General features: G+C 46.0%; 1 protein-coding gene across 13 annotated transcripts in view; it reads left to right on the top strand.

The window, feature by feature from the left end:
- TRIP12 (thyroid hormone receptor interactor 12) overlaps positions 1-24494 on the top strand; it is a 1145873-nt gene that overhangs the window by 921531 nt on the left and 199848 nt on the right. For all 13 annotated transcript variants that reach the window (XM_069213427.1, XM_069213421.1, XM_069213434.1 and 10 more), the window contains one exon: positions 17484-17611. In XM_069213427.1, coding sequence (XP_069069528.1) covers positions 17484-17611 — 128 coding nt within the window. The remainder of the gene's footprint in view (positions 1-17483; positions 17612-24494) is intronic.

The raw sequence follows: 24494 nt of genomic DNA, 5'->3' as shown, positions 1-24494 counted from the left end.
AGAAGTCAGACACTGCGCTTGAGAGGTTTAAGGATTCTCGAGCTACAGCCAGATCCTTGGGCCTCTCTGCGTCCGCTCGCCAGCAGTCTGTCTTCTGCCCCTTTCGAGGCTTGGGAAGGGGCTCTGTACCACGCCAGCCACAACTCAGCCACTGTCCTCAGGCTTCACACCATCCCGGGAGAGGACATGGTCATGGTACCATCAGACCCAGAGGGTTTGGCCAGCCGTCGGCCACCACTCAGCCCCCCTCCACTACATCCAAGCCCTCCTAGTGTGGTTCTGCAGGACCATGTCTGTCTAATTGGAGGGAGGAATCAATTTCATCTCCCTCACTGGCATTCCATCACAATGGACAAATGGGTCTTGCAGATCATATGGAAGGGCTATTTCCTCCCCTTCCAGTCTTTTCCTCACTCTATCCCTCCGACAAAAGACCGGCTGATGGAGGACCATTTGGTTTTGCTCCGCGGGGAAGTTACGGCTCTTTTGGGCAAGGGAGCAATAGAAACGCTCCTGATGTCAGAAGTAGGCAGTGGTTGTTATTCCCGCTACTTTCTGATTCCCAAAAAAGAACAATGGCCTTCGCTCTATCTTGGATTTAAGGGACATCAATCTCTTCTTCAAGAAGGAGAAATTCAAGGTGCTCACTCTTGCTCAGGTCTGACCTGCCCTAGACCAAGGAGACTGGATGGTAGCGTTGGACTTGCAGAATGCATATTTTCATATCCCTATCCTGCCCGCCCACAGGCGTTACCTGTGGTTCAAGGTGGACCACGAGCACTCTGTTTACCGTGCTCCCTTTCGGTCTCACCAGTGCCCCTCGGGTGTTCACAAAGGTGATGGAGGTGGTAGCAGCCCATCTGCAGGGTTCAGAGACTTCTGTCTTTTCCTACCTCCACTATTGGCTGTTGAAGGCTCCCACGCCCCAGGCTCTCGTCACCCATCTCCAGACGATGGCGAACCTCCTGCATTTGCTGCGGTTCACTATCAATGTGCCGAAGTCACACCTGACTCCCTCTCAGAAGCTCACTTTCATCGGAGCTGTTCTGGACACAGTGCAGTATCGGGCCTATCCTCCCGAGCAGCGAGTCCAGGATATTCTGGTTTACCGATGTTTCGGCCTCTATCCTGGATTTTGGTGAGACCATACTCTGAGGCTGTTGGGACTCATGGCTTCCTGCATCCTGTTAATCAAGCATGCCAGATGGCATATGAGGGCTCTGCAGTGGTACCTTTTGGCGGGAAGGCTGGAGGAGATAATGAGAAAAACAAGGAGGAGTCACCCACCAGCCAGGACAGCCCCTAAGGTGTCCTGAGGTGACCCCTGCCTTTAGAAATCCTCCATCTTGAGATTGGAGGATTCCCCCAAAAGGATTAGGGATGTGCCCCCTCCCCTCAAGGAGGAGGCACAGGGCGTGAAGCCACCCTCCTGGACAGTAGCCATTGGCTACTGCCCTCCTGACGTAAACACCCCCCTAAATCTAGTATTTAGGGGTGACACAGAACCCAGGAAATCAGATTCCTGCAACCTACACAAATAAGGACTGCTAACCTGAAAGCCCTACAGAGACAACAACTGACTTGGCCCCAGCCCTACTGGCCTGTCTCCAGACTCCAAGAACCTGCACTGCGACGCATCCGACAGGGACCAGCGACCTCTGAAGCCTCAGAGGACTGCCGTGAACCGAAGGACCAAGAAACTCCAGCGAACAGCTGCACTGTTCACCCACAGCAACATTTTAGCAACTTTTAAAGAACTCACTCTTCCCGCCGGAAGCGTGAGACTTTACCTTCTGCACCAGACGCCCCCGGCTCGAGCTCCAGAGAACCAACACTGCAGGGAGGACTCCCAGGCGACTGCAACCTCGGGAGTAACCTTTAGACAACCCTCCCTGCACCCCCACAGCGACGCATGCAGAGAGGATCCAGAGGCTCCCCCTGACCGCGACTGCCTGGAACAAAGAACCCGTCGCCTGGACCAAGCCCTGCACCCGCAGCCCCCAGGACCGAAAGGAATCAACCTTCAGTGCAGAAGTGACCATCAGGGGACCCTCTGCCAGGCCCAGTCAGTGGCTGGCCCGAGAAAGCCCCTCTGTGCCCTGCCTGCATTTCTAGAGTGACCCCTCGGGTCCCGCCATTGATTTCTACAGAAAACCCGACGCCTACTAAGCACACTGCACTTGGCCACCCCTGTGCCGCTGAGGGTGTGTTTTGTGTGCCTGTTTGTGCCCCAACCCTGTTTCCCCCCCCGTGCCCTACAAAAAACCCCTAGTCTCCTCCCCAAGGATGCGGGTACTTACCTGCCAGCAGACCTGAACCGGAGCACCCCTGTTCTCCATAGGCGCCTATGTGTTTTGGGCCCTCCTTTAACCTCTGCATCTGACCGGCCCTGTGTTGCTGGTGCAGTGACTTTGGGGTTGCCTTGAACCCCCAACAGTGGGCTGCCTATGCCCAGGAAACTGAACTTGTAAGTGCTTTACTTACCTCAGAAACTTAACCTTACTTACCTCCCCCAGGAACTTTTGATTTTTGCACTGTGTCCACTTTTAAAATAGCTTATTGCCATTTTAACCCTACTGTGTATGTTATTGCTCTAATTCAAAGTTCCTTACTTACCTGTGTGGCGTACATTGCATTTTATGTATTTACTTCAAATCTTGAATCTTGTGGTTCTAAAATAAATTAAGAAAATATATTTTTCTATATAAAAACTATTGGCCTGGAGTTAAGTCTTTGAGTGTGTGTTCCTCATTTATTGCCTGTGTGTGTACAACAAATGCCTAACACTACCCTCTGATAAGCCTATTGCTTGACCACACTACCATAAAATAGAACATTAGAGTTATCTAATTTTGCCACTATCAACCTCTAATGGGAACCCTTGGACTCTGTGCACGCTCTCTCTCACTTTGAGATAGTATATACAGAGCCAACTTCCTACACCTGGTGGTTCAGCACCTGGCAGGTTCTCTGAACGCCAGGGGATCACGAATGGTATCTCCATCCGGAGGTGGCGCAAGTACTCTTTCAGCAGTGGGGAGAGCCTTGGTTAGATCTGTTCAGGCCTCCTGTACGCCTTTCCGCCCATACCACTTCTGCCTAGAGTTCTCAAGAAAATAAAGAATGACTGGACCCAAGTAATCCTAATGGCTCCAAATTGGGCACGGAGAGTCTGGTATCCATAGCTTCTCAAAATGAGCATCAGTCCTCCAATCAGGTTGCCTCTTCGGGAGGATCTTCTGTCACATCAGCAGGGGAAGGTTCTTCACCCGAACCTGTCCACCTTGCGGTTTCATGCGTGGAGGTTGAGCGGTGTCAGTTGATGGTTTATGACCTCCCTTCTGAAGGTTGGGATGTCATCCTGGCAGCCTGGTGTCCCTCTACTAAGACGATTTACGCCTGCCGGTGAAAACGTTTTGTTTCATTTTGTACAGAGAGGTCTATTGATCCTCTTTCTTCTTCTCTTCTAATATTCTTCTGTTTATTCTGTTACTCGCCCTAACAGGGTTCCTCCTTAGGGACTCTCAAGAGCTATCTTGCTGCCTTATCAGCTTTTCTAGGCTTGCCCGATCAACCATCTTTGTTTAAGTCTCCCATTGTACAAAGATTTTTAAAAGAACTTGTGCATGTGTTTCCACCTGTGCCGTTTGTCATGCCCCAGTGGGATCTTAATCTTGTTCTTACTTTCCTAATGTGTGCTCCTTTTGAGCCCTTATAACTGTCCTCTCTGGTTGCTCACTATCAAAACAGCCTTTTTGGTGGCGATTACATCTGCCAGGAGAGTGAGTGAGCTGCAGGCTTTATCATCGAATCCGCCGTATCTCACGATATATCCTGATAACGTAGTCCTCAGAACTCGTGCCTCCTTCCTCCCCAAGGTGGTGACCCCTTTCCTTCTGGGTCAGAATATCACCCTGCCCACCTTCTTTGCGCCACTCCATCCCTCTAAGGAAGAGGAGCGTCTCCATCGGCTGGACCCAAAAAGAGTGTTATCGTTCTACCTTGACTGCACAAAAGAGTTCCGGGTTGATGACCAACTCTGTAGGATACGTTGGTGGAAAGAAGGGTCGGGCAGTACAGAAATGGCCCATTTCGTGCTGGGTTGTTCTCTGTATAAAAATTTGCTACGCTTTGGCCAAGAAGCAACCTCCGGAGGGTTTGAGGGCTCACTCTACCAGAGGAAAAGCTGCTACCACTGCGTTAGCTAGTGGCGTGCCAGTACTTGACATCTGCCAAGCGGCAACGTGGGCTTTGTTTGCAAGACACTAGTGCCTGGATAGCCAGGTGAGGCGAGAGGGTCATTTTGCCTGCTCGGTCCTGCAGGACTTCCTGGTATGAAATATATCCTCAAGCCCCACCACCAGGAGTTATAGCTTGGGTATCTATTCTAAGGTAAGGAATCTGCAGGTAGAAGTCTCTATCAGATGAACAAGTTACTTACCTTTGGTAACAAATTATCTGGTAGAGACTCTATCTAGCAGCAGATGAATTTTTCTGCTGAGCAGTACATATATGTTTTGGTATTTTTGCCTTTCTTAAGGGCATGTCTTTTTCTTTAATCAATCAAGTGAAAAAACTAAATGCTGTTGGTTCTTCCATGAGTTGGTTCTTCCATGACTGCGCTTCTGGCGTGAAAAGTTGTGGAAAAATAACTGATGTACACGCGCTGAGGTGGCGTCTATATAGACAACCATGACATCACAGACGGCTCCAACGACGCTGATGACGCCACGTGGAGCCAGACGGCGCACACAGGGTCCTGCTCAGCAGAAAAATTCCGGATTCGAAGCGGACGCCAGGGAATTCTAAGGTAAAGAATCTGCAGCTAGATAGTCTCTACCAGATAATTCATTACTAAAGGTAAGTAACTTGTTGTTTTCCTACACACAGGTGGGAACACTGTTCAACACGACCTGTGGGGAGCCCAAAACGTTACTCAGATAAATTCACTTATTTTTCTGGGCATGACACAAAACACCAGTCATATTATTTTAAACTACCTCCTTCAGAAATTAGGAAAATTTTCCTAACTGACACAAAACTGATTTATTCAGACTCCTTTGTTTCCCGTTTTGCAGTTAAAGGTTACGAATACTGGAAGAAAACTATTGATATAAAGAGTGTATGGGGAACACAAGATTGACAATTACAGGGTAGGGAAGCTTTATTTAGAGCATGCCTTATTCCTGTGCAAATGATCTTTTTAAATGATACCGTTCAACAGACATCCTGTCTGGGGTTAGCGAAAATAAAATAAATAAATATGCCCAGTATCCCCACACCAGCAAAGCTTAATAATTGGCGATCCTTTCTGAATGTCACCGACTAAGAACTATATGCAAAGGTTCAGGCTGATACCTATAACTTTTCACTTTTTAGGCCAGGCCGGGTGGTTGATTTGGACAGTAGACCCAAATATGTGTCAGGCATGTATTGTGAGCCGGCAAGACCCTTGCTTTGTCTCGGGTCAACACACTGGTATAGTTACAACATACAGTGTGGGTATACTGTGCCAACAATGGGTACAGACTAACATGTTAGCCGCATTTATGTAACACCTTAACACTCATTCTGAAGATATAGAATTGCAGGACTTCTTGTCAGGTCCTAGAAAGCCACGCTCCAAAAGATTAATTTATGCCATATACAATGAGATCTGGAAGCGCTCCCAGATAGAAGCTGCTGCGCGTTTAAGGCAAATAAATAAGGAAAACTTAGAAAAGACTTTAGCTGTTGTCGACAACGGCATGAATACTCTGTCCAACAGGATTTATTCCCTGATAAACAGTGTTGTCTGTAATTGATATCATTCAGACAGACATGTCCCTTTTATATCATGGGCAAAGCCAGCTGTGTTCCATCATGCAGTTAGGTTGCACATTACAAACTTTGAAAAATGGCTGATTACCATGGAAGTACATTAACTGTAGTGACTTGTTTACTGCTTTTAATTTATCCATGGAACAGCCAATGGCTAAAAGGGACGCAAGTTTCACATAGTTAGAAAAGCTACCTTTCACAGTTCTAAAAAGTCCATCAAAAGTATGGCTCCTACATGGCATTATTAATCTGCCCATTTTCACTTTTCGTTTTTCGAAATGCCTGAAACATCTTGCTGTGGGCAGGTACAAGCAACTAGGTGATAGCTATATTAAAGAAGAATGGGAGTTGCCCTTGGAATACAAATGTTTAACTGCAAAACAGAGGTCTTTGTCAGCGGAAGCGAGTGGAAGACTACTGTTAGTCGTTTGATGATCTACAAGCAGGTGTCCCTTCACGGCCTTTACAATGCAGGGGTTGTGAATGTGGGCTGTTTTCTGAAGGGTACACTCGTCCCTTTGATTCGACCAGCATTTCAGGTACTTTCGAATGGGAGTTATGTGGTGCTGAGCGACCAAAGCTGTTGCGGTATGCGACCAGGAATTGCCTACGCAATTTCAGTCCCTAAGGTCGTTAAGTGTTATGGACAAGTTTTATTCCCCCCCCCCCCCCCCCCCCCCCCCCCCCACTCCACCCCCACGAAGAATAAAAGTATCTGAAATGTGGCCTCACATTTATACTGCTAATATAGCCTTCGAACCCGCCGTAGCGGGCTCTACCGGCTATTAAAGGCCCGTTCCTGCGTTAAAGGCCAGAGCCAAAGGCAAGGTCCTTTAACAAGGGAGAGGGCCTTTAATAGCCTGTAGAGCCCGCTATGGCAGGTTCTAAGGCTATTAGAACATTCTGCCATTAGAGGGCAGAATTTGCTCATAAATAAACAAAGGCTTCACGGAACCGAAGGGGATTAAAATCCCCTCAGGCTCCGTGAGGCTTTGTTCACAGCTGCTGCTGTGAACAAAGAAGATTGGAATGTTGGTGCTGCAGGCTTTTACCGGACAGTAAAAGCCCGGAGCACTCCATTGTTTTCAATGGAGCTGCCAACATTCCAATGTTCTAATGTAAATTATGACAAGCTGAACAGACTAAAGGCGCCACTGTTCCAAAAACAAGTTGCGTTGACATCAGCTAGAGAGACCTATACTCTCCAGATTGCGCAATCATCAGCTGAGTTACAATCCCTATTAAATACCAACTTCCCCAAGCACTTTGGAGAGCTGGTATCCAGAATTTTAAATGCTTCGAGCACTACGAGGATTGTCCATTTCTTTAAGGCTGTTGGGTCTGGATTTGTGTCCATCTTCTAGACTGTCTTCGGAGTCATTCCATCGGCCATCCATTCACACTTTTCAAGTGTATTTGGCGGCTTTCCTATAATTTTGGCATTAATAGGCAGAAGTCTGCTGCTGTTTCTTCTAATTTGCAGTGATTGTGTCTTTTCAGCATGGTTCACGTCTTTAATGCTCCGTTGCTGTAAGAATTGGAGCGTGATTGGTCATTGTCATTCTGACCATTCCTATGGTGCGTGCCATCAGTCTTTCGCTGCTTATGGTATCTCTTCGAACATTTGCCTACAGTGTGTCTTGCTGTCACGCCAGTGCCTCCTGTGGGCCATGCACTGTTGATGTCCCCGATGAGGGTTCATTCATGGTCGTGCCCCTTGAGACTAAGGCAGATTCGCGAGGCCAACTATGAGCCGCCCTTGGTGAGCAACCTGGCTCTTTTTGGCACTGTGGAGAGTGCCACTCCTGCAGGTGGTCCTGCAGAAGAGACTGCTACGCACTACTGCTCTGTGGATCCATCTGCCTATCCTGTCATCGATCTAATATCTGACAATGTGGCCTCTTTCCTGAGTTCCTTTCCATTCAGTGGCTTCGAAGATGCTCGTCAAAGTTTGCCCTTACTTTGGCCTGCTTTGCTTGACATGGTCAACATTATATCTTTGTATGTTTTTTTAGCTATTGTGTTTAATCACGTTTTTAAAAGGTTTTTTTTTTATTTATTTTTTATTTTTTAGCTAGTGATTGTGATTTTTGCATTTAGTCCAGAGCATTTTTAGAATTGGACTCATTGACCTTTGGTGGCGTGATCCTATGTCATTATACTTCTTACGGCAATGGGGAGGGTATAGTGAATCCTATCTTGTTTCAATGGGAAACGGGTGTTAATTTAGCCTTTGGCTTGCAGACTTGTACCGCCGTCACCCAGTGACTTTTAGCCTAATTAGTTTGCTCTGTTTTAGTGCATTTATTTAAATACGTCTTTGAAGATGGCTGCCTTGTTTCTAGTTTGGCCAATGTTTTAGTTTCACGTTATCAGTGCCACCAAAATAAGGCGTCAATATCAAGTGACAAAGATAAACAAACTGTAGGTGTTCACATTAAGTACTTTCCCTCTTCACGCCTTTGAGGGAATTGTTTACATGAATTGCTGTCCCATGCATGTCTTATCTATTGTTTGGGAACAGACCTACGTCAGGTGTCCGAGCAAATCTTTATAAATGCACCTCACTTAAACAGGTAGTCGGAGGGATTCTAACCACATGCCATCGATGCTGCATGTCGACTTGATGCTGACCCAGTGTTCGTGTCCCTACGGAGTCTGAGCTAGCGACCTCATTCCAAGGTAATGAGGGTTGGGGTCTCTTCTCATGGACATGGCATTGGCAGATTAGGTTTAACACACCTAGCTCTCTTTAGGTTAGAGATTAGGTTCACATTATCAGGGTATTAAGACGTATTTCACATCTTATGTCACTTCTTCATTGCAAGATGGTGGGGGTATTTGTATTAATGACTCTTGTCTTCGCAATTCTGTTTCTTGCATTATTCATTATCCTGATCATTACAGCCCATCAACTTATCGTAGATTGCAGTTTTGTTGAGTAAAACCTATTGAAACCTTACTGCATCTTCTTCACTGCTTGTGTTTGAGACATGATAGTTTATGTGAGAAAGGGGTAATCGCTGTTTAACCACAACACTCCCTGTGATGTCACACATTGAGTCCATGCGTAAAGGCTGCCACAAATCAGCTTTTACTGTTTGGGGTTTTGGAGAGGTGCTGCTTGTAAGCAGGGAGGTTTGGAACAACAGTTGCAACTAGTTATATGACTGGAAAGTCGCCTACAAACATAAGTACTGTCATCCTTAAACCAGCAGTCTTGCCTAGAGCAAGAGTCAAACTACTACACTGTCTAATGGGGGGCTTGTATGTGTGCAAGTTGTTTTTCTTCTAATAAAATCATTTGTATTATGAGGTATAGTGATTCCTCCTCTTGCTGGCAATACACAATGTAGGAACATGGCACTGTTGGCATGGTCACCTCCCACTTTTTGCCTAGTGTTGGTGCCAGCTTTGATTGGAAGTGTGCTGGGACCCTGCTAACCAGGCCCGAGCACCAGTGTTCTTTCCCTAAAACTACCTTTGTTTCTACAATTGGCACAGCCCTGGCACACAGTTAAGTCCCTCGTAAAAGCTACCCCTGGTACCAAGGGCCCTGTGGCCAAGGAAGGTCCCTAAGGGCTGCAGCATGTATTATGCCACCCTGATGGACCCCTCACTCAGCACACTGCTTTGCCTTTTGTGTGTGCTGGTGTGGAGAAGACAAAGTCGACATGGCACTCCCCTCTGAGTGTTATGCCCACAAACCACTGCCTGTGGCATAGGTAAGTCTCCCCTCAAGCAGGCCTTACAGCCCTAAGGCAGGGTGCACTATACCACAGGTGAGGGCATAGCTGCATGAGCACTATGCCCTTACAGTGTCTAGGTCAATTGTAAATGTAGGGTAGCCATACTGAGTATATGGTCTTGGAGTTTGTCATTACAAACTCAACAGCACCATAATAGCTACACTGAATACTGGGAAGTTTGGTATCAAACTTCTCAGCACAATAAACCCACACTGATGCCAGTGTGGGATTTATTGAAAAATGCACACAGAAGGCGTCTTAGAGATGCCCCCTGTATGTTAGCCCAACATCTAGTGCAAGGCTGACCGGTCTGTGCTGTGTTTTTGACCACATGGGTTTAGTGCCTTTGTGCACTCTGTGGTCAGAAACAAAGCCTGGCCTGGTGTTACAAGGTGGGTGTAGCCACCCTCGGGGACAGTTGCCATTGGCTACTGCCCTATAACCCTAACACACCCCTACATTTAGTATTTAGGGGCGACCCTGAACCCAGCTCTTCAGATTCCTGGTGACCTCACAAGAACTAAACAAAAAAAAAACTCAGAAGAAAAGGAGACGAAAACTGACTTGGCCCCAGCCCTACCGGCCTGTCTCCTGCTTCAAAGACCCTGCAACTGAAAAGCAACGCGTTCTGCAGGACCAGCAACCCTTGAAAAGTCTCCAGGAGACTACCTGCATCACCGAGGACCAAAAACTCCAACAAGAAGAAAAGACATTCATCTTTAAAGGGACTCCCACCTCACTCCAGAAGCATGAATCCCCACTACCCGGCACCCGATGCCCCTGGCCCGTGTCCAGAGAAACCAACTATCCAGAGAGGACCCTCTGGCGACTCAGACGTGTCCACCCTGGGCTGACCTCCCTGCACCCCACAACAACGCCTGCAGAGGTAATCCCGAGGACCCCCCCAGACCGCTACTGCCCAGGACTAAGATATCCGACGCCTGGAAGAAGCACTGCACCTGCAGCACCCAGGCCCATGAGAAACCGACCACCGGTGCAGCAACAACTAGCAGGCGGCCCTCACCCTTGCCCAGTCGGTGGCTTGCCCGAGAGGTCCCCTTGTGTCCTGCCTGCAGTGCCTAAGTGACCCCTGGTTCCCTCCATAGAGTTCTATTGAGAACCCGATGCCCTGTTTGCACACTGCACCCAGTGGCCCCCTTGCTGCTGAGGGTGTGGTTTGTGTGCCTACTTGGAGCCTCTCCAGTTCTCCTCCAAACACCCCTGGTCTGCCCTCTGACAACACGGGTACTTACCTGCAAGCAGACTGGAACCAGAGTACCCCCTGTCTCCATAGGTGTCTGTTATTTGGGCTCCTGTTTGACCCCTGCACCTGACCGGCCCTGTGTTGCTGGTACTGGGTGTTTGGGGTTGCCTTGAACCCCCAACAGTGTACTTACCTCTACCCCAGAGATTGAACCTGTAAGTGTGGTACTTACCTCTGAAACTGTACTGTACTTACCTCCCCCAGGAACTGTTGAAAATTGCAGTGTCCACTTTTAAAATAGCTTTTTGCCATTTTAATGAAAACTGTACAATATAGAATCAATTCAAAATCTCAACTATTACTATGCAAAGGATCTTTCATTTAGTGTACTTACCTGCTAAATTAATCTTGTGGTTCTAAAAATAAATTAGGAAAATTATATTTTTCTATATAAAAACTTATTGGCTTGGAGTTAAGTCATTGAGTGTGTGTTCTCTTTTTGCTTGTATGTACAACAAATGCTTAACCCTACTCTCTAAGCCTAACTGCTCGACCACTCTACCACTAATAGAGCATTAGTATTATCTATTATTGCCTCTGTCAATCCTCTTGGGGCCCCCCCGGACTCTCCGCACACTAGATCTCATTTTGATATAGTATATACAGAGCCAGCTTCCTACACACAAGATCATTGATTCCATTGTTAGATTGTTTACTTCTGCCACCATGTTCGGACGTGCGCTACTGTGCTTCAGTTCAGCTCTGTAGTCGGTTGCTGTCTTCAGTACCATTGGTATTGTTTCGATTGATGACCCTTTCTCTTTACATTACTTAAGTACATCAATGTCAAATTTGTCCAGGCTGCTCAATTCGGTTGCAGCCCGGTTGGGCCTTCGCCCTTCGGGGCGGAATTCCTCTTCGATGTTCCCCTCAAGGAATGTCCACTTGGTGATGTCCTCATTGCCATGGCAAGTTTCCACACACTGATCACCATCAGGTATGTAACTTGTGCCATTCCCTCAAGCATGAGGAAGCGACCTCTGAGGCCTTCAGGTCTTTTTGTTCCAAGATGATGCTTGGAGATCGAAGCGCTCAAGGCTAAGAAATATTTCAACGTACTGCTGAAGAAACACAAGATCTCTTTGGCTCAGAAAATACAGAACAACAGCCATCTGCCGCTGACTAGAGCTCAGTCTCCCAAAAATGGCTCTAGTTCCGATGCAAGATATTCCTCCAGGGCAACTCATGAGTACTGTTCCCCCTTCCTCTCCCCACACCCATGCCTCCACCCTGACCGCAGTACGTCTCTGCAGAGTGTCTCATGACTCCTTTTGTTTTATTAAAATCTGATGTTGGGCCACCACTGCCTCCGGGCCATGGTTTGCACAGACCAGCTGTTTTGGACACGCCCAGACTAGCTTGGCACCAAGAAAGAATCAACAGCAAGTCATAGACCCAAAGCCTACTACTTTGGACTCCAGCCGACCCTCCATGCCGAAAACATCAACGTTGAAACACCATTCCGCCTCAGCAGCTAAAAAATCTTTTTGGATCCCAAATCTTAGTCACCAAAAATGTTGGTGTCCAAATTCACGTCGGAACTGAAAACTTACACCTTTTTGAAGTATCCGTCGGGAGCCGGTTGATCCAGTGCTCGAGAAAATGCAGCACCAGTTGGATTCATGCCAAAAACACACAATGATTCATCCGGACACTGCCTGTATCATTGTGAAACCTCCACATCCAGGGGTACAACTTGCAAAACGACCATCTTTTGAGGAATCCTTAGAGGTTCCTATTCCTCCAAAGAAAAAGGAAGACAAGGCTACCACCAGTCCACTGGTATAAGCCTATCACCAGTACCCGCTGCACACCGCACTCTATCACCACCTCTTTCTCCTGTTAATGACACAAAAGACTCACGTCAGTGTTCCCCACACTCATACACAGGGGATTGGGGTGGCAGTGATCCCACCCTACCACCTTCCATGATTTGTAGGTAGAGCTGCTACATCCCACTAAATACAGATTCCTTAGAGGACGATTTTTTTATTTGAGACGCTCCTCTACTCGGAGTTTGAAACAGTATCTGCCAATCTTAAAGGGAATGCTCAGTCACACACAAGATATTTTTGATGACCCTGTGAGGTCCAGAGGCGACATACCCAGGGCTACAAAAAAATACAAACCATCACCTGTCAACCCTACATACATCAAAGGGCACCTTCCATCTGACTTCCTAGTTGTAGCCACATTCGTAAAAGGGCTAACTCGCAAACATCTGGTGACGCACCCCCACCAAATACAAAGCAATAAAAGGTTTCTGCACATTCTGCCAACCATTGGACAATAAACTCCATTGGTCTCCTATCAGATTATGACAGGCCCCACCGGGATGAGATGGAGGAGATCCTCCAACATCTCCCAGTGGAGCGCAAAAAACTTGCAAACCAAATTGCCTCAGAGGAACAGCTCGTATCCAGCACTACCATTTGCTGTGATCTTGATGCTGCAAGGCATACATTTCAGTGTCCTCCTAAGAAGACATGTCTGGCTCAAACAGGTTTTAAACCTGGGGTTCACCTGAACCTTTTGACTCCTCCCTTTGATGGGGAACACCTTTTTGGTCTCCAGTTCACAACCCTCCTGGAAAAGGTTAAAAAAAAGATAATGAAATGGCTAAAGCCACGGGGTGTTACAGACACCAACACAACGTAGTTCATTGCGTCATTCCTCTTACTGCCAAGGATCCCAAACCACCACCCCAGAGACCTCCACCTCCTACCAACATCCTCAGGCACACACCACCTCACCCAGGGAATCATACAGATGTTATTTTAGGGGAAATAGCTCCAAGGGAAGAGGCAAGGGTAGTTTCACCAAACCCTCTGCCACCGCCACTAAACCCTGACTTGACAATGAATGTCCCGACCCCCCCCTGAGTCACATAGCACCTGGCGGGGGAGGCTACAGGGGTTCTTCACCGCCTGGCACAACATTACCTCTGGTCCGTGGATGTTGTATATTATACAACATGGTTATTATCTGGAGCTCACTTCCACACCTCCAAACATTCTAGCTTGCAAACACACACTCTCGCTAGAACATCAACAGTTGCTCAAGGAGGAAATTCAGGTACTTTTGCAAAAAAGGACCATAGCCCCAGTGCCAACACACCAGCAAGGCACAGGAGTGTACTTAATGTACTTCCTTATTCCCAAAATGGGTGAGTCCTTAAGAACAATCATGGACCTCAGACCCCTAAACCTAAATTTACTCTCAAAGCACTTTCACATGGTCACTCTTGAAGATGTCATTCTGCTACTATCACAAGGCGGCTATTGACACATTCCCATTCACTTAGGGCGTCGCAGATACCTCCGGTTTATAATAAAAAACACATTTTTCAATTCAAGGTGCTCCCCTTCGGGGGTCACAACTGCCCCCACTGTCTTCACTGAATGTCTTGCAGTGGTAGCAGCCCACTTGAACAGCAAAACGCATGTTATTCCATATTTAGACGATTGGCTCATCAAAAGCACCACCTATCTACAATGTTTCCAATACATTCAGAACACCATAAATTTACTTCATCAACTAGGCTTCACTAGCCAAACAGTCAAATACCATCTCCAACCCTTCAAAGACAGCGATACACATTGAGGGATAGCTTACCCCATTGCTGCTGGGATTCAGTCTTTCCAGGCACTTATCAGTCTCATCAGCAAACAGTGAGGACAGCCATGTGTCTCCTCTGTATGATGGATTCATAGTATGGCTATGCATATGTATCTCAGGCCAGACTCAACAAGCTTATGTTGCAAGAATGCTTAGCCCGCACCGGTGGTCCTAAGCAGAGGGTTAATTGGAGGATCTAGTGTTGGTAGGCTGTCAAGCTTGCCACACTCTACAATGGTGGAACACCAACCATCTCCGAAAAGGACAACCTTTCTTGGACCTAGTTATGCAAAGCACGGATGCCTCCTTCACAGGCTGGAGAGAACATTGACAAGATCTCACTAAGCTAGAAACATCTCCATATCAACCACCTGTAGTTGCTCGCTGTTCATTTAGCGCTCAAAGCCCCATCTCAATGGCAAAGTAGTCTTGATCAAAACAGACAACATCACTGCAATGTATTATCTACAAAAGCAATGGGCACCAGGTCCCTTCAGCTCTCTCGCCTAGCCAAGACCATTTGGAAATGGGCTCTACGCTGCAATATTCAACTGTCAGTGGAGTACCTGCCCGGAGTGGCCAACAACTGCAGATCTCCTCAGCAGGAGGTGTCAGCAAATCCATGAATGGGAGCTCCACCCTCAAGTCCTCCTCCCATATTTACCTACCGGCATTGGGGTCACCCAGAAATAGACCTTTTTACCACAGCAGAAAACCCAAAATACCCAAACTTAGCCTACAGATTCCCACAGTCCAAGGACAATGCACTATGGATGAGTTGCTTAGGGAGATTTGTTTACATTTTTCCACCTCTCCCACTGCTTCCATTTATGTTTCGCAAACTTCGGCAGGCAACTCTCACCCTCATCTTAGTGACTCCTACATGGGTACGGCAACCATGGTTTATTAGACTGTTAAAACTCTCAGTAGTTCCCCACAAAATACTGCTTAACAAGCTGAGCCTTCTCACGCAGGACCATGGACATGTCAGATACCCAGACTTCAGGTCCCTCAACTTTGATTTTTGCTCCTAAAGTCCTAGAGTTTGGTTACTTAAACCTACCACAGCCTTGTATTGACATCCCTAAAGAAGCATGCAGGCCCACTACTCAGGCTCGTTTAGCAAAATGGAAAAGATTTGTCCACTTTTGTCATTCCAACCAAATTGATCCTGTTCAAGACATTTTCTGTCATCTATTTAATTTAAGCACCTACGGTCTAGACTTTACATCTATAAGGTTACTCCTAGCGGCAGTAGTCTCATATCTGCAAACGGACAACATACATCCTTAATCAGGATTTCTGTTGTTAAGGCCTACCTGGAAGGCCTTAAAAGGGCCATTCCTCCTAGGGTGCTACCAGCTCCCATATGGAATCTCAGTATTGTATTGACAAGATTAATGGGACTTCCATTCGAACCCCCTCCACTTCTGCCCCCTCCATTTCTTATCCTGGAAAGTATAATTCCTAGTGACTGAAGAGAAGACAGCTGATCAACTAATCTAATTAGAAAGTTCAAACAGTTATTCATCCATCTGCCCTATCCAGGTAATTCGTAGCCTGCTCAGTCCAGCCCTGTATAGTAATATGTTGCTGAACAGTTAACACATTTCTTGAAAGGAAGCCAACACCCACTTATTAACAGAAGAGGAGTCTACACTAAGCCCCTTAGTAATGCCCTTAATATTTAGTGACCAATGAATCATGCATTTGTATGCCATTCTGCCTAGAATAAGTGTGCACTTGGGCCAAGTGCTGCTGCGAAACTTCCCTTTTTGTAAAGTTCATTTTCCTTTTCCTTTTATCTGCTCTCTTGGAGTCCTTTCCCCCTCCAAATATTTGGGGTGTAAGAGCTACTCTCTCCATAAAGAGAATATGGGCTCCTGGTTTTACAGTATTTGTTTTTAACATTTGTCTGTATTTATCCATATTTATTTTTTTGGCCATCTTATTAGTATTTATCCATATTTATTTTGTGGTTTGCGAATTAGTGCAGTCAAAAATGGTACTTTACCGCATTTATTTATCTGATAAACTGGCACTCATACTATGCCTGTCGCGTTTTAGCTAATTCAGCACCCAAATATAGCAAAACAGTTCACCAACAGGTAAATATTAGCAATTTACTTCAAATATTTGTTAACAAATGCTTGTATTTAAAGATATCTCAATCTGATTTTCAACTCCCCATGCTAGCTATCTGCTCATTTGTCCTCTTGGAATTTGCAACAGACAGCAGGGAAAGTTACTGATCAGATGCACAATTTTCTGTATTTTTCTGCTTTTAAAAATAAATACATAAAGGAAACACGTTTTTTGTCTATCTGTAAAAATCAGTAAAAATAGAAAACTGGGAGCCTTAATCATAACCAACTCTCCTGAATCACTGGAAACGGATAGAGATAACAATGCGTTCATGCTTTAAGCTTCAAAAAATTACCTGGCTGTCAACTATCTCCCTGCATTGCATTCCTCAACACAAGTTCTGTATGGTTGGCCTAAAGCAGCTCGCTAGTGTTTGCCTCTGTATTAGGCTTTGATGCTTAACTACTTGCTTCCTTATTATTCCCAATAAAAAAAATGGACTTTTGAGAGGTCTGCCCTCCCAGGCAGATTTAAATATTTTACTGGCTGTTAATAAAACTTTTTTAAAAGAATGCTCACTTAAACATCCATACATGTGTTTAAACAAATTGTTCTTTGTAAAGAGGTCCTTAACTCTCACATAGGTTCAGATTTTGAGTGTTTGTAAATTCATTGGAGTTTTCCCTGATGGATACCGGGTAGGACTGTAAGTAACTTGCCCTTTAATTAGTTGCAATGCAAACTCTAAATATATATTAAGTTTTATTCAAATCATCTTTACTGTAGGGTCAATTAAGTGATTTTGTTTGGTTGATTCTTAGGTAAAGCACATGGAAGCCAAAATCGCTGAAAAATTGAAAAGTTTACTTGTCTGCACTTGCCTTATTTTAAGTTTTCTTAATTCAAGTGAAATGTGTGTGAATTAATAGTAATCTGCACTATTACAGGTATAAACCTGTGAAAGAGGATGAAGAGGGTAACAAGGAGTGTATCGGTGGTAAAAGAGGAAGGGCGCAAACTGCTCCAACCAAAACATCCCCAAGAAATGCAAAAAAGCATGATGAGTTGTGGCATGGTAAGGCTTTGATTTAAATTAGTTTAGTTAAATGGCTTTGACATTTTATAACATGTAACCAGAGATAATTGATTCTTTGATTAATTTGTACCATCGTGGTGATGTAATCTTGCATACAGCTATGATAGTCTTTGAAATTACCTGAAACTCTTGCCTAGCTTTCACCTGACAGCTAATGCATTTCGGGTACTTTCTCCAGGTCTGTAGAGTGACAGTCTTATGTGTGAGGCATACATTATGGACATTTTAACACTCTGTGTTCATCAGACCTCAAAAGCATATCCTCTTACAATTGGTATTCCCCTCCACCTTTTAGGTTATTGTTTACAAGTGTAGAATTCAGAAACATTTTTGTAATGCGTTTTTTTCTGTTGCACATAACTTATTACTGAAAAGAATGTTGCATTGAAGGAATGTAGAACTGTGACTTAATTGGAGACCCTTCTCAAAACATTTTAGAACCCTGGGAATAATCTAGTGGAAAGTAATTGAGCAACGTTTTGCCAAACTCTGGGTAGTTCCCAAGTTTAGGTGGCAAGTAGCTCCTTTATTGAGCACTCTGCAACACCAGTGAGACACTGAATCTGTCAGAAAAGGTCTGTTTTTTTTCAAGCAGTTTTAACCATAAGATAAGCACAGGCAATCCACACTGTGGCTAGAAAAGGGCAAAGTGTTTTGCCATTTCTACAGCAAAGCTTTAAGCATACGATTAGCACAGTGCCATCCATGCCAAGCTGTAAAATGACAGATGCCTTTTACCACTTTAGGGCACAGTATTACAGCTTTGGATTGGTGAATTACCAGCAAAGGCAACCTGGAATGAATAAAAACAAACCATGACCAATGTTTCAAAGTGTTTTAGTCTCCTGTTGTGAGTTTCATGAAGGGTGTAAAACATTCGCTTCCTCATCCGTTATGCTGCTGTGAGACCTTAATTTGATGCTCACTCATCAGATTCACACCCTTCGAGCACATGCAAAGTTGCTCCCCAAGGAGGAGGCAAAGCTCTCAGTTTTTACATTGACAAGACCCTCAAGTTTCGGGTTGGTGACCAACTTTTCCTGGGCTGTGCCAGGCTGTAAGAAGCGCAAAATAATTCAGAAGTGGACAGGTTCCGGCTACGAAAACAGTTCTCGGTTACTGGGAACGCTGTGAGATGATTTGACCACGGTTTCTTTATTCCCGTATATGATACTGGCACTTTTGAATAAAGACTACGTATAAAGAATCCTGCACTATTAGCTTTAATCTGAGAAACAAATCTGTTCATCAAACGAGATTGTCTAAGCCGTGAAAAGATTACTATTTAACACAGGACGTACCTGATTCAAGCCCTGATGAAGTCCGTGAGAGTGATCTCTCATTGGACGAAACACGTGTTGGCTGTGGTGGCTAATTGTATATGAATTTCAAGGACATTTTTCAATTATTATAATGAACTATTTGCTTCAAGAAATAAATTTATCCTGAACCATTGTTGGCGTGATTGCCTTTCCATACTGAAGATCTGATACATCACCAACTTCGAAATCTATTTTCGTGAGTGCCCTGACAGCTGCCTGTTGTACTGTCAGGTTCCCTTGAAACATTGGAGGAGTAAGGAAGATCCTCTTGCCAGGAGCACCATGACATAATTGATGAGTGGACTTTACTACACGGACTCACTGTGAGCGCCCATTGCCTATGACCTTCTTCCTAGTTGCTTTTTGTCTGACAGGTTCCTGCTGGATTGACGTGTGTCAAGATCTGCTATGACCTTACCAAGAAGAAACTACCTGAGGACATCCATCCCCATTCCACCAGTGCACAGGGAACCTCTTCAGCATTGTCTCCCCTGTTAACCTGTTGGGTATTTGTTGTGCTGCAATATGGGCTTTGCTCCACACTTTTACTAGGTATTACTGTCTTAACTCCAAAGTCTGCAGAAAAGGCCTTTTTGCCACATCAGTGTTGCAGGACATCTTAGTTTGACCATCTCCTTACCCACCACCTGGGAGGTACTGCTCAGGTGTTTATTCAAGAGGTAAGTTGCAGGTAGAAATATTTATCAGAATATAGTTACCTACCTTTGTTGGTAATCTTTCTGTAGAATGCTCTGTCTGTATGCAGATTACTCAGGGGTACCACCTACTTTCCTCCTTGGAAGAGCGATATTGCTTTTAATAGATTTCCCAGTTAGTTTTAGAACTCTGAAATTTCTCTCAATCTCGTTGGTCTCGCCTCTGCCTCCAAGGTTGTTGACAGCAGGTTGGGGAACAAAAATCAGTGCACCGGGATGATGCCATATGCAGATCTGTCGCATTGTGGGTGGAACATGGAGCCAAGATAGAGCTACCTATCTGGGTAGGAGACCTGTTTAAAAGTTTGGCTCCTGGAAGATATTTAATAGGTGTGTAATCTATAAATAAGTAATTTGCCTGTATGGGGGTGCATCTTCTCCATTTAGTAACTTGTTCATATGCGATGGGTCAGGAAATGCACATCCTCACCACTGATGATGGAAGAAAACTTCTCAGGAGCATGACCCAGGCACTATGCATGTTTTCTTTGTTTTGCTTTAAAGCCAGGTCGGCTATTGGTCATCAGTGTTCTTGGTTTTTTGAGTCCGCTTCCACACAGATTTTCAGTCAGCTGAGCACTTCTTGTCTCTTGGAGGGAGAGCACTCCCCAGCAAAGATTTGGCTGATGGTAGTGCTTTGGCATATCATTTATGTGCAAGGTCTTCTAAATAACTTATTGATCTTCAAGTTTCATGGTTCAAACACCGTCCGCACATGAGGATATTCATTTAAAAGACTGTTAAAGGGGACACAGAGTAGATGGTCTCCCTGCTAGGGGAGAAGATGAAAAATTGCCTATTCCCTCACAACTTGGGAAAAATGGCGAGAGACGCTGCTACTTATGTTGAGAGTTCACTTGGAGAGACTCCTTCCCCCACCTCCTATCATAGACTAGCTCTCTTAGCTGACAGCATCCTTCAGTCAAAAAAAATGGAGCCCCTCCAGTGTATTTGGAGATTGTCAGTTTCACAGGAGGAAAACAAAGGGCATTTGATAAAGCAAACTGTGAAGTCATGCCAACATATACCCCTGCCCTGAGTGCCTATCTACATTTAAAATTGGAAACCTGAGTTTTATTTTGGCTGGTAAAGGGGCTGTGGGTGCAGGGAGTGTGTCTAAGTGTGTCTAGGCCTGTGTGTAGAGGCATAGCATGTGTGCAGAGGCCTGTGCATGGTAATTCCAGGTCAACACAACATGTTATCAGATGTAGATGTCCACACTGAATGTGCCAACATTGTGGGCATTTGACTACTGTCCATGCCCTGGGAACATCACATAAAGCTCTGGTGGCAGTGTACAGTATTTTTTTAATCTATACTGTTAACAAATCTCTCTCCCTATTAAGGAGAGGCAAGCCTGCCATCTCCTCTTGTACAGTTCTGATGTTATGTGAATTCTAGAACCTTGCAGTGGCATCCCATGTGCATGTCAAGTGCATGTATATGCAGTGAGTATATAGAACCTCTATGGTGGTAGGGATGCACGTTGTGTAAGAGAGTGCTGGACCAGTGGCACCTATTTTGAACTCATCTGGTTATTGCATGGCACAAGAAGGACGAAGACAGCTTCCCCTAGGCAGTGAAAGTGTTTAGCCTGGCATCAGTGTGGATTTATTGTGCTGAGAAGTTTGATACCAAACTTCCCAGATTTCAGGGTAGCCATTATGGAACTGTGGAGTTCGTATTTGACAAACTCCCAGACCATATGCTCTTTATGGCTACCATGCACTTCCAATGTCTAAGATTTGGCTTAGACACTGTAGGGGCATGGTGCATGAGACCTCACCTGTGGTATAGTGCACCCTGCCTTAGGGCTGTAAGGTATCCTAGAGGGGTGACTTATCTATGCCACAGGCAGTGGGATGTGGGCATGGCACCCTGAGGGGAGTGCCATGTCGACTTAGCCATTTTCTCCCCACCAGCACACACAAGCTGTGAGGCAATGTCCATGTGCTGAGTGAGGGATCCCAAGAGTGGCATAAGACATGCTGCAGCCCTTAGAAACCTTCCATGGCCACAGGGGCCTTGGTACCAGGGGTACCTCTTACAAGGGACTTATCTGTGTGCCAGGGCTGTGCCAATTATGGGAACAACAGTACAGTTTAGGGAAAAAACACTGGTGCTGGGGCCTTGTTAGCAGGATCCCAGCACACTTTCAATCATAGCTAGCATCAACAAAAGGCAAAAAGTTAGGGGGTAACCATTCCAAGGGAGGCATTTCCCTACAGGGACCTTGAACTTAGTTGCCCATGTGAACTGTGAGTGTATTGGAGCATCTGCACCTGCACCTAATCATGCCATGTGTGCTGGGTAGTGTTGGAATGGGATCTGTCATTGCAGGAGGAACGAGGGTCCTAGAAAGACGGTGGTATAGGACCTTGCTGTTAAATGCAGCTTTGTTTGCAACCCTGTATATTGTTTAAGTGTATAGTATTTAGCCCTATTGGGTTTTAAATAATCTTTTTACATAAAAGTTGAGCACTGAGCTGAATATTACTTTTTTTGTTGGCAGACTGTTGAGTTCTGAGCGCTGACCTGGGAGTCAAGTGCATACAGGTTTGTCCTTGACCCTGTTTGCAAAGCCATAGTAGAAAGGACCACGGCGCACCAGTGGCAAAATATCATAATCATCAAAGTCCTAATCAAAAAGTTCCTGTCTACACTATGGCCTCATGAGGTTGGGGGGATTTCTGTTCACTTTCAACAAAAGTTAATATTGCAATTTGGTACAGATTTCCCATTTTAAGTCCCATATGCATAATTGTTCTCTGCTAAAGCAAAAACTGCTGAACTGATCCATCCATGCTTGGCATGAAAGTTTAAACTTGAATGATAACTGATCAATTGCTTTGTAAGATTTTACTTAATGAGGTACGAATGGATAATCTTTTGCATATCTGAAATCCTCAGTTCAGACTGCCGCGCTTTGCAGACTATGAACAGAATTCAGATTTAAAACTAATCTCATTGTTCAGGAGAGATTTCTTTGTGTCAACAATTTCTGATGGAAACAACTACCTGTGGATTCCTCACCTAAAGAATTTTCCCCATGCGCCAGCATTCTACAGAAATTTTCGTCTAGCTCTGCATGTCGATGATGACGTCACAATTGCCTTACTCCCACGCGACGCAGTATGACGTCATCCAGGCAATAAGAGGTCCTCGTCGACGTGCAGACGTCGGTTCCCTTTTTTCCGTGCCTTTGAGTAACGTTTTTTTCTTCGAGGCTACCAGGGAGCTACTGTTTCACTTCGTGTGTTACAATGTCTCAGCCACGGAAGTCGGGTTTTAAACCCTGTAGGGAGTGCGGAGGCCGAATGTCGGTCACAGACCCACACGAGAATTGTTTGTGGTGTCTGAGCTCCGACCATGAGGTCGAAGCATGCGGTTCATGACATTGTCGTGGGTCTTTTTCTAAGTCGTCAAAATCCCACAGGCGTCATCGAGACTCCCGACGCCGGCATGATTCACGATGCCGGTCAAGTAAGGACCGTTCCCGCTCAAGGTCGCCGTTGGCTCGCGCCGAACGACTTGGGAAGTTAGTCCGACTGCGACACCTCTGCCTCAGATGACTCCTACTTCTCCTACGTCTCCACTGTCTGTCTTCAAAGTCGATCCTCACCAGGAGCCGGCGGTCTCTCCGGTGCAGACGGAGATGCCTGAACTGACGCCGGCGTCGCCTCATGCACTGGCTCCGCAAGGATATCCGTTGTTCCGGCACCAGGCACAGACCCTGCCTCATTCCTTAATGCGATGTTCAACATCTTTGCCACCATGGCTCCAGGAGATGGTCATTCGGGACTTTGGGTCCATTGGCTTATGACATGGGTGTTCCGGCTCCATACAGACCAATGCCCTTCATGCCTTTCCTTCCTTCAGGAAGTGCTGGTTCGGCACCGGTACCAGTGGCGTCGCCTAGTAGGCCTGTGATGCCGACGACCTCTACTTCTCCGGCGCTGATGAGTTTGCCGCAGCTTTCATCTACACTAAAGAAGCCTATGGCACCGATGGATCCGACGTCGGATGAAACCCGATAGTCGACGCTGTCCGAGATCTTTGGTGTCGGCAGACGCCTTATAGACCCCAAGGATAGAATCCAGGCGCGGCTCCATGAGATTGGCTCTGAGGCTGTTTGAGGAGCAGGAGTATGAGAAGCATCTCTTGGAAGAGGGTGAGATTGTGGAGCCCCTGGGATACCTGCAGGGCTTGGACACTGCCAGTGGTTTGGACACTTCCCCGGAGTGGGACTTGGCATCTCTGGGGAGTACACTGTAGAGGCTGCCTCTTTCCATTCGGTGGTCAGGAAGGCGGCGGATTTTCTTGACCTTCCTCTTCGAGCTGCAGATGTTAAGACAGACATTCTCACGGAGGTTTTGCAGCCGTCTTCAGCTGTGGCAGAGACGCTTCTTCCATTTAATGAGGCGTTGATTGACCCAATAATGGAGGTGTGGAAGAAGCCTGTGACTTCTACGGCAGTAAATAGGTCGGTTGCGTGGAGGTATCAGGTGGCTCCTGGAGATCGAGTTCTTGTCCAGACATCCGACTCCGGAGAGTTTGGTGGTGCAGGCTTCATGCTCCTCACGCTCTGCTCCAGGATCTTTTCCAGGGGTTTCTGCGGAAAGGGAGTCCAAGAGAATGGACAAATCTGCTAAAAAGGCGTTCTCTTCATGCAGCATGGCCCTGAAGTCAACGAGTGCTACCTGTATCCTGGGCAGGTACATCTATGCTCTCATGGACGAGGCCAAGTCACACTCTGCATTGCCTCAGGAGGTGCTTAACCTTTTGGCGGACGCTCAGACGGCGGCGACCCAGGCTATTCAATCT

This window comes from Pleurodeles waltl, chromosome 11 (genome assembly GCF_031143425.1).
Source record: "Pleurodeles waltl isolate 20211129_DDA chromosome 11, aPleWal1.hap1.20221129, whole genome shotgun sequence".
In the NCBI taxonomy this organism is placed as follows: Eukaryota; Metazoa; Chordata; class Amphibia; order Caudata; family Salamandridae; genus Pleurodeles; species Pleurodeles waltl.
This window is presented reverse-complemented; position numbering and strand designations above follow the sequence as displayed.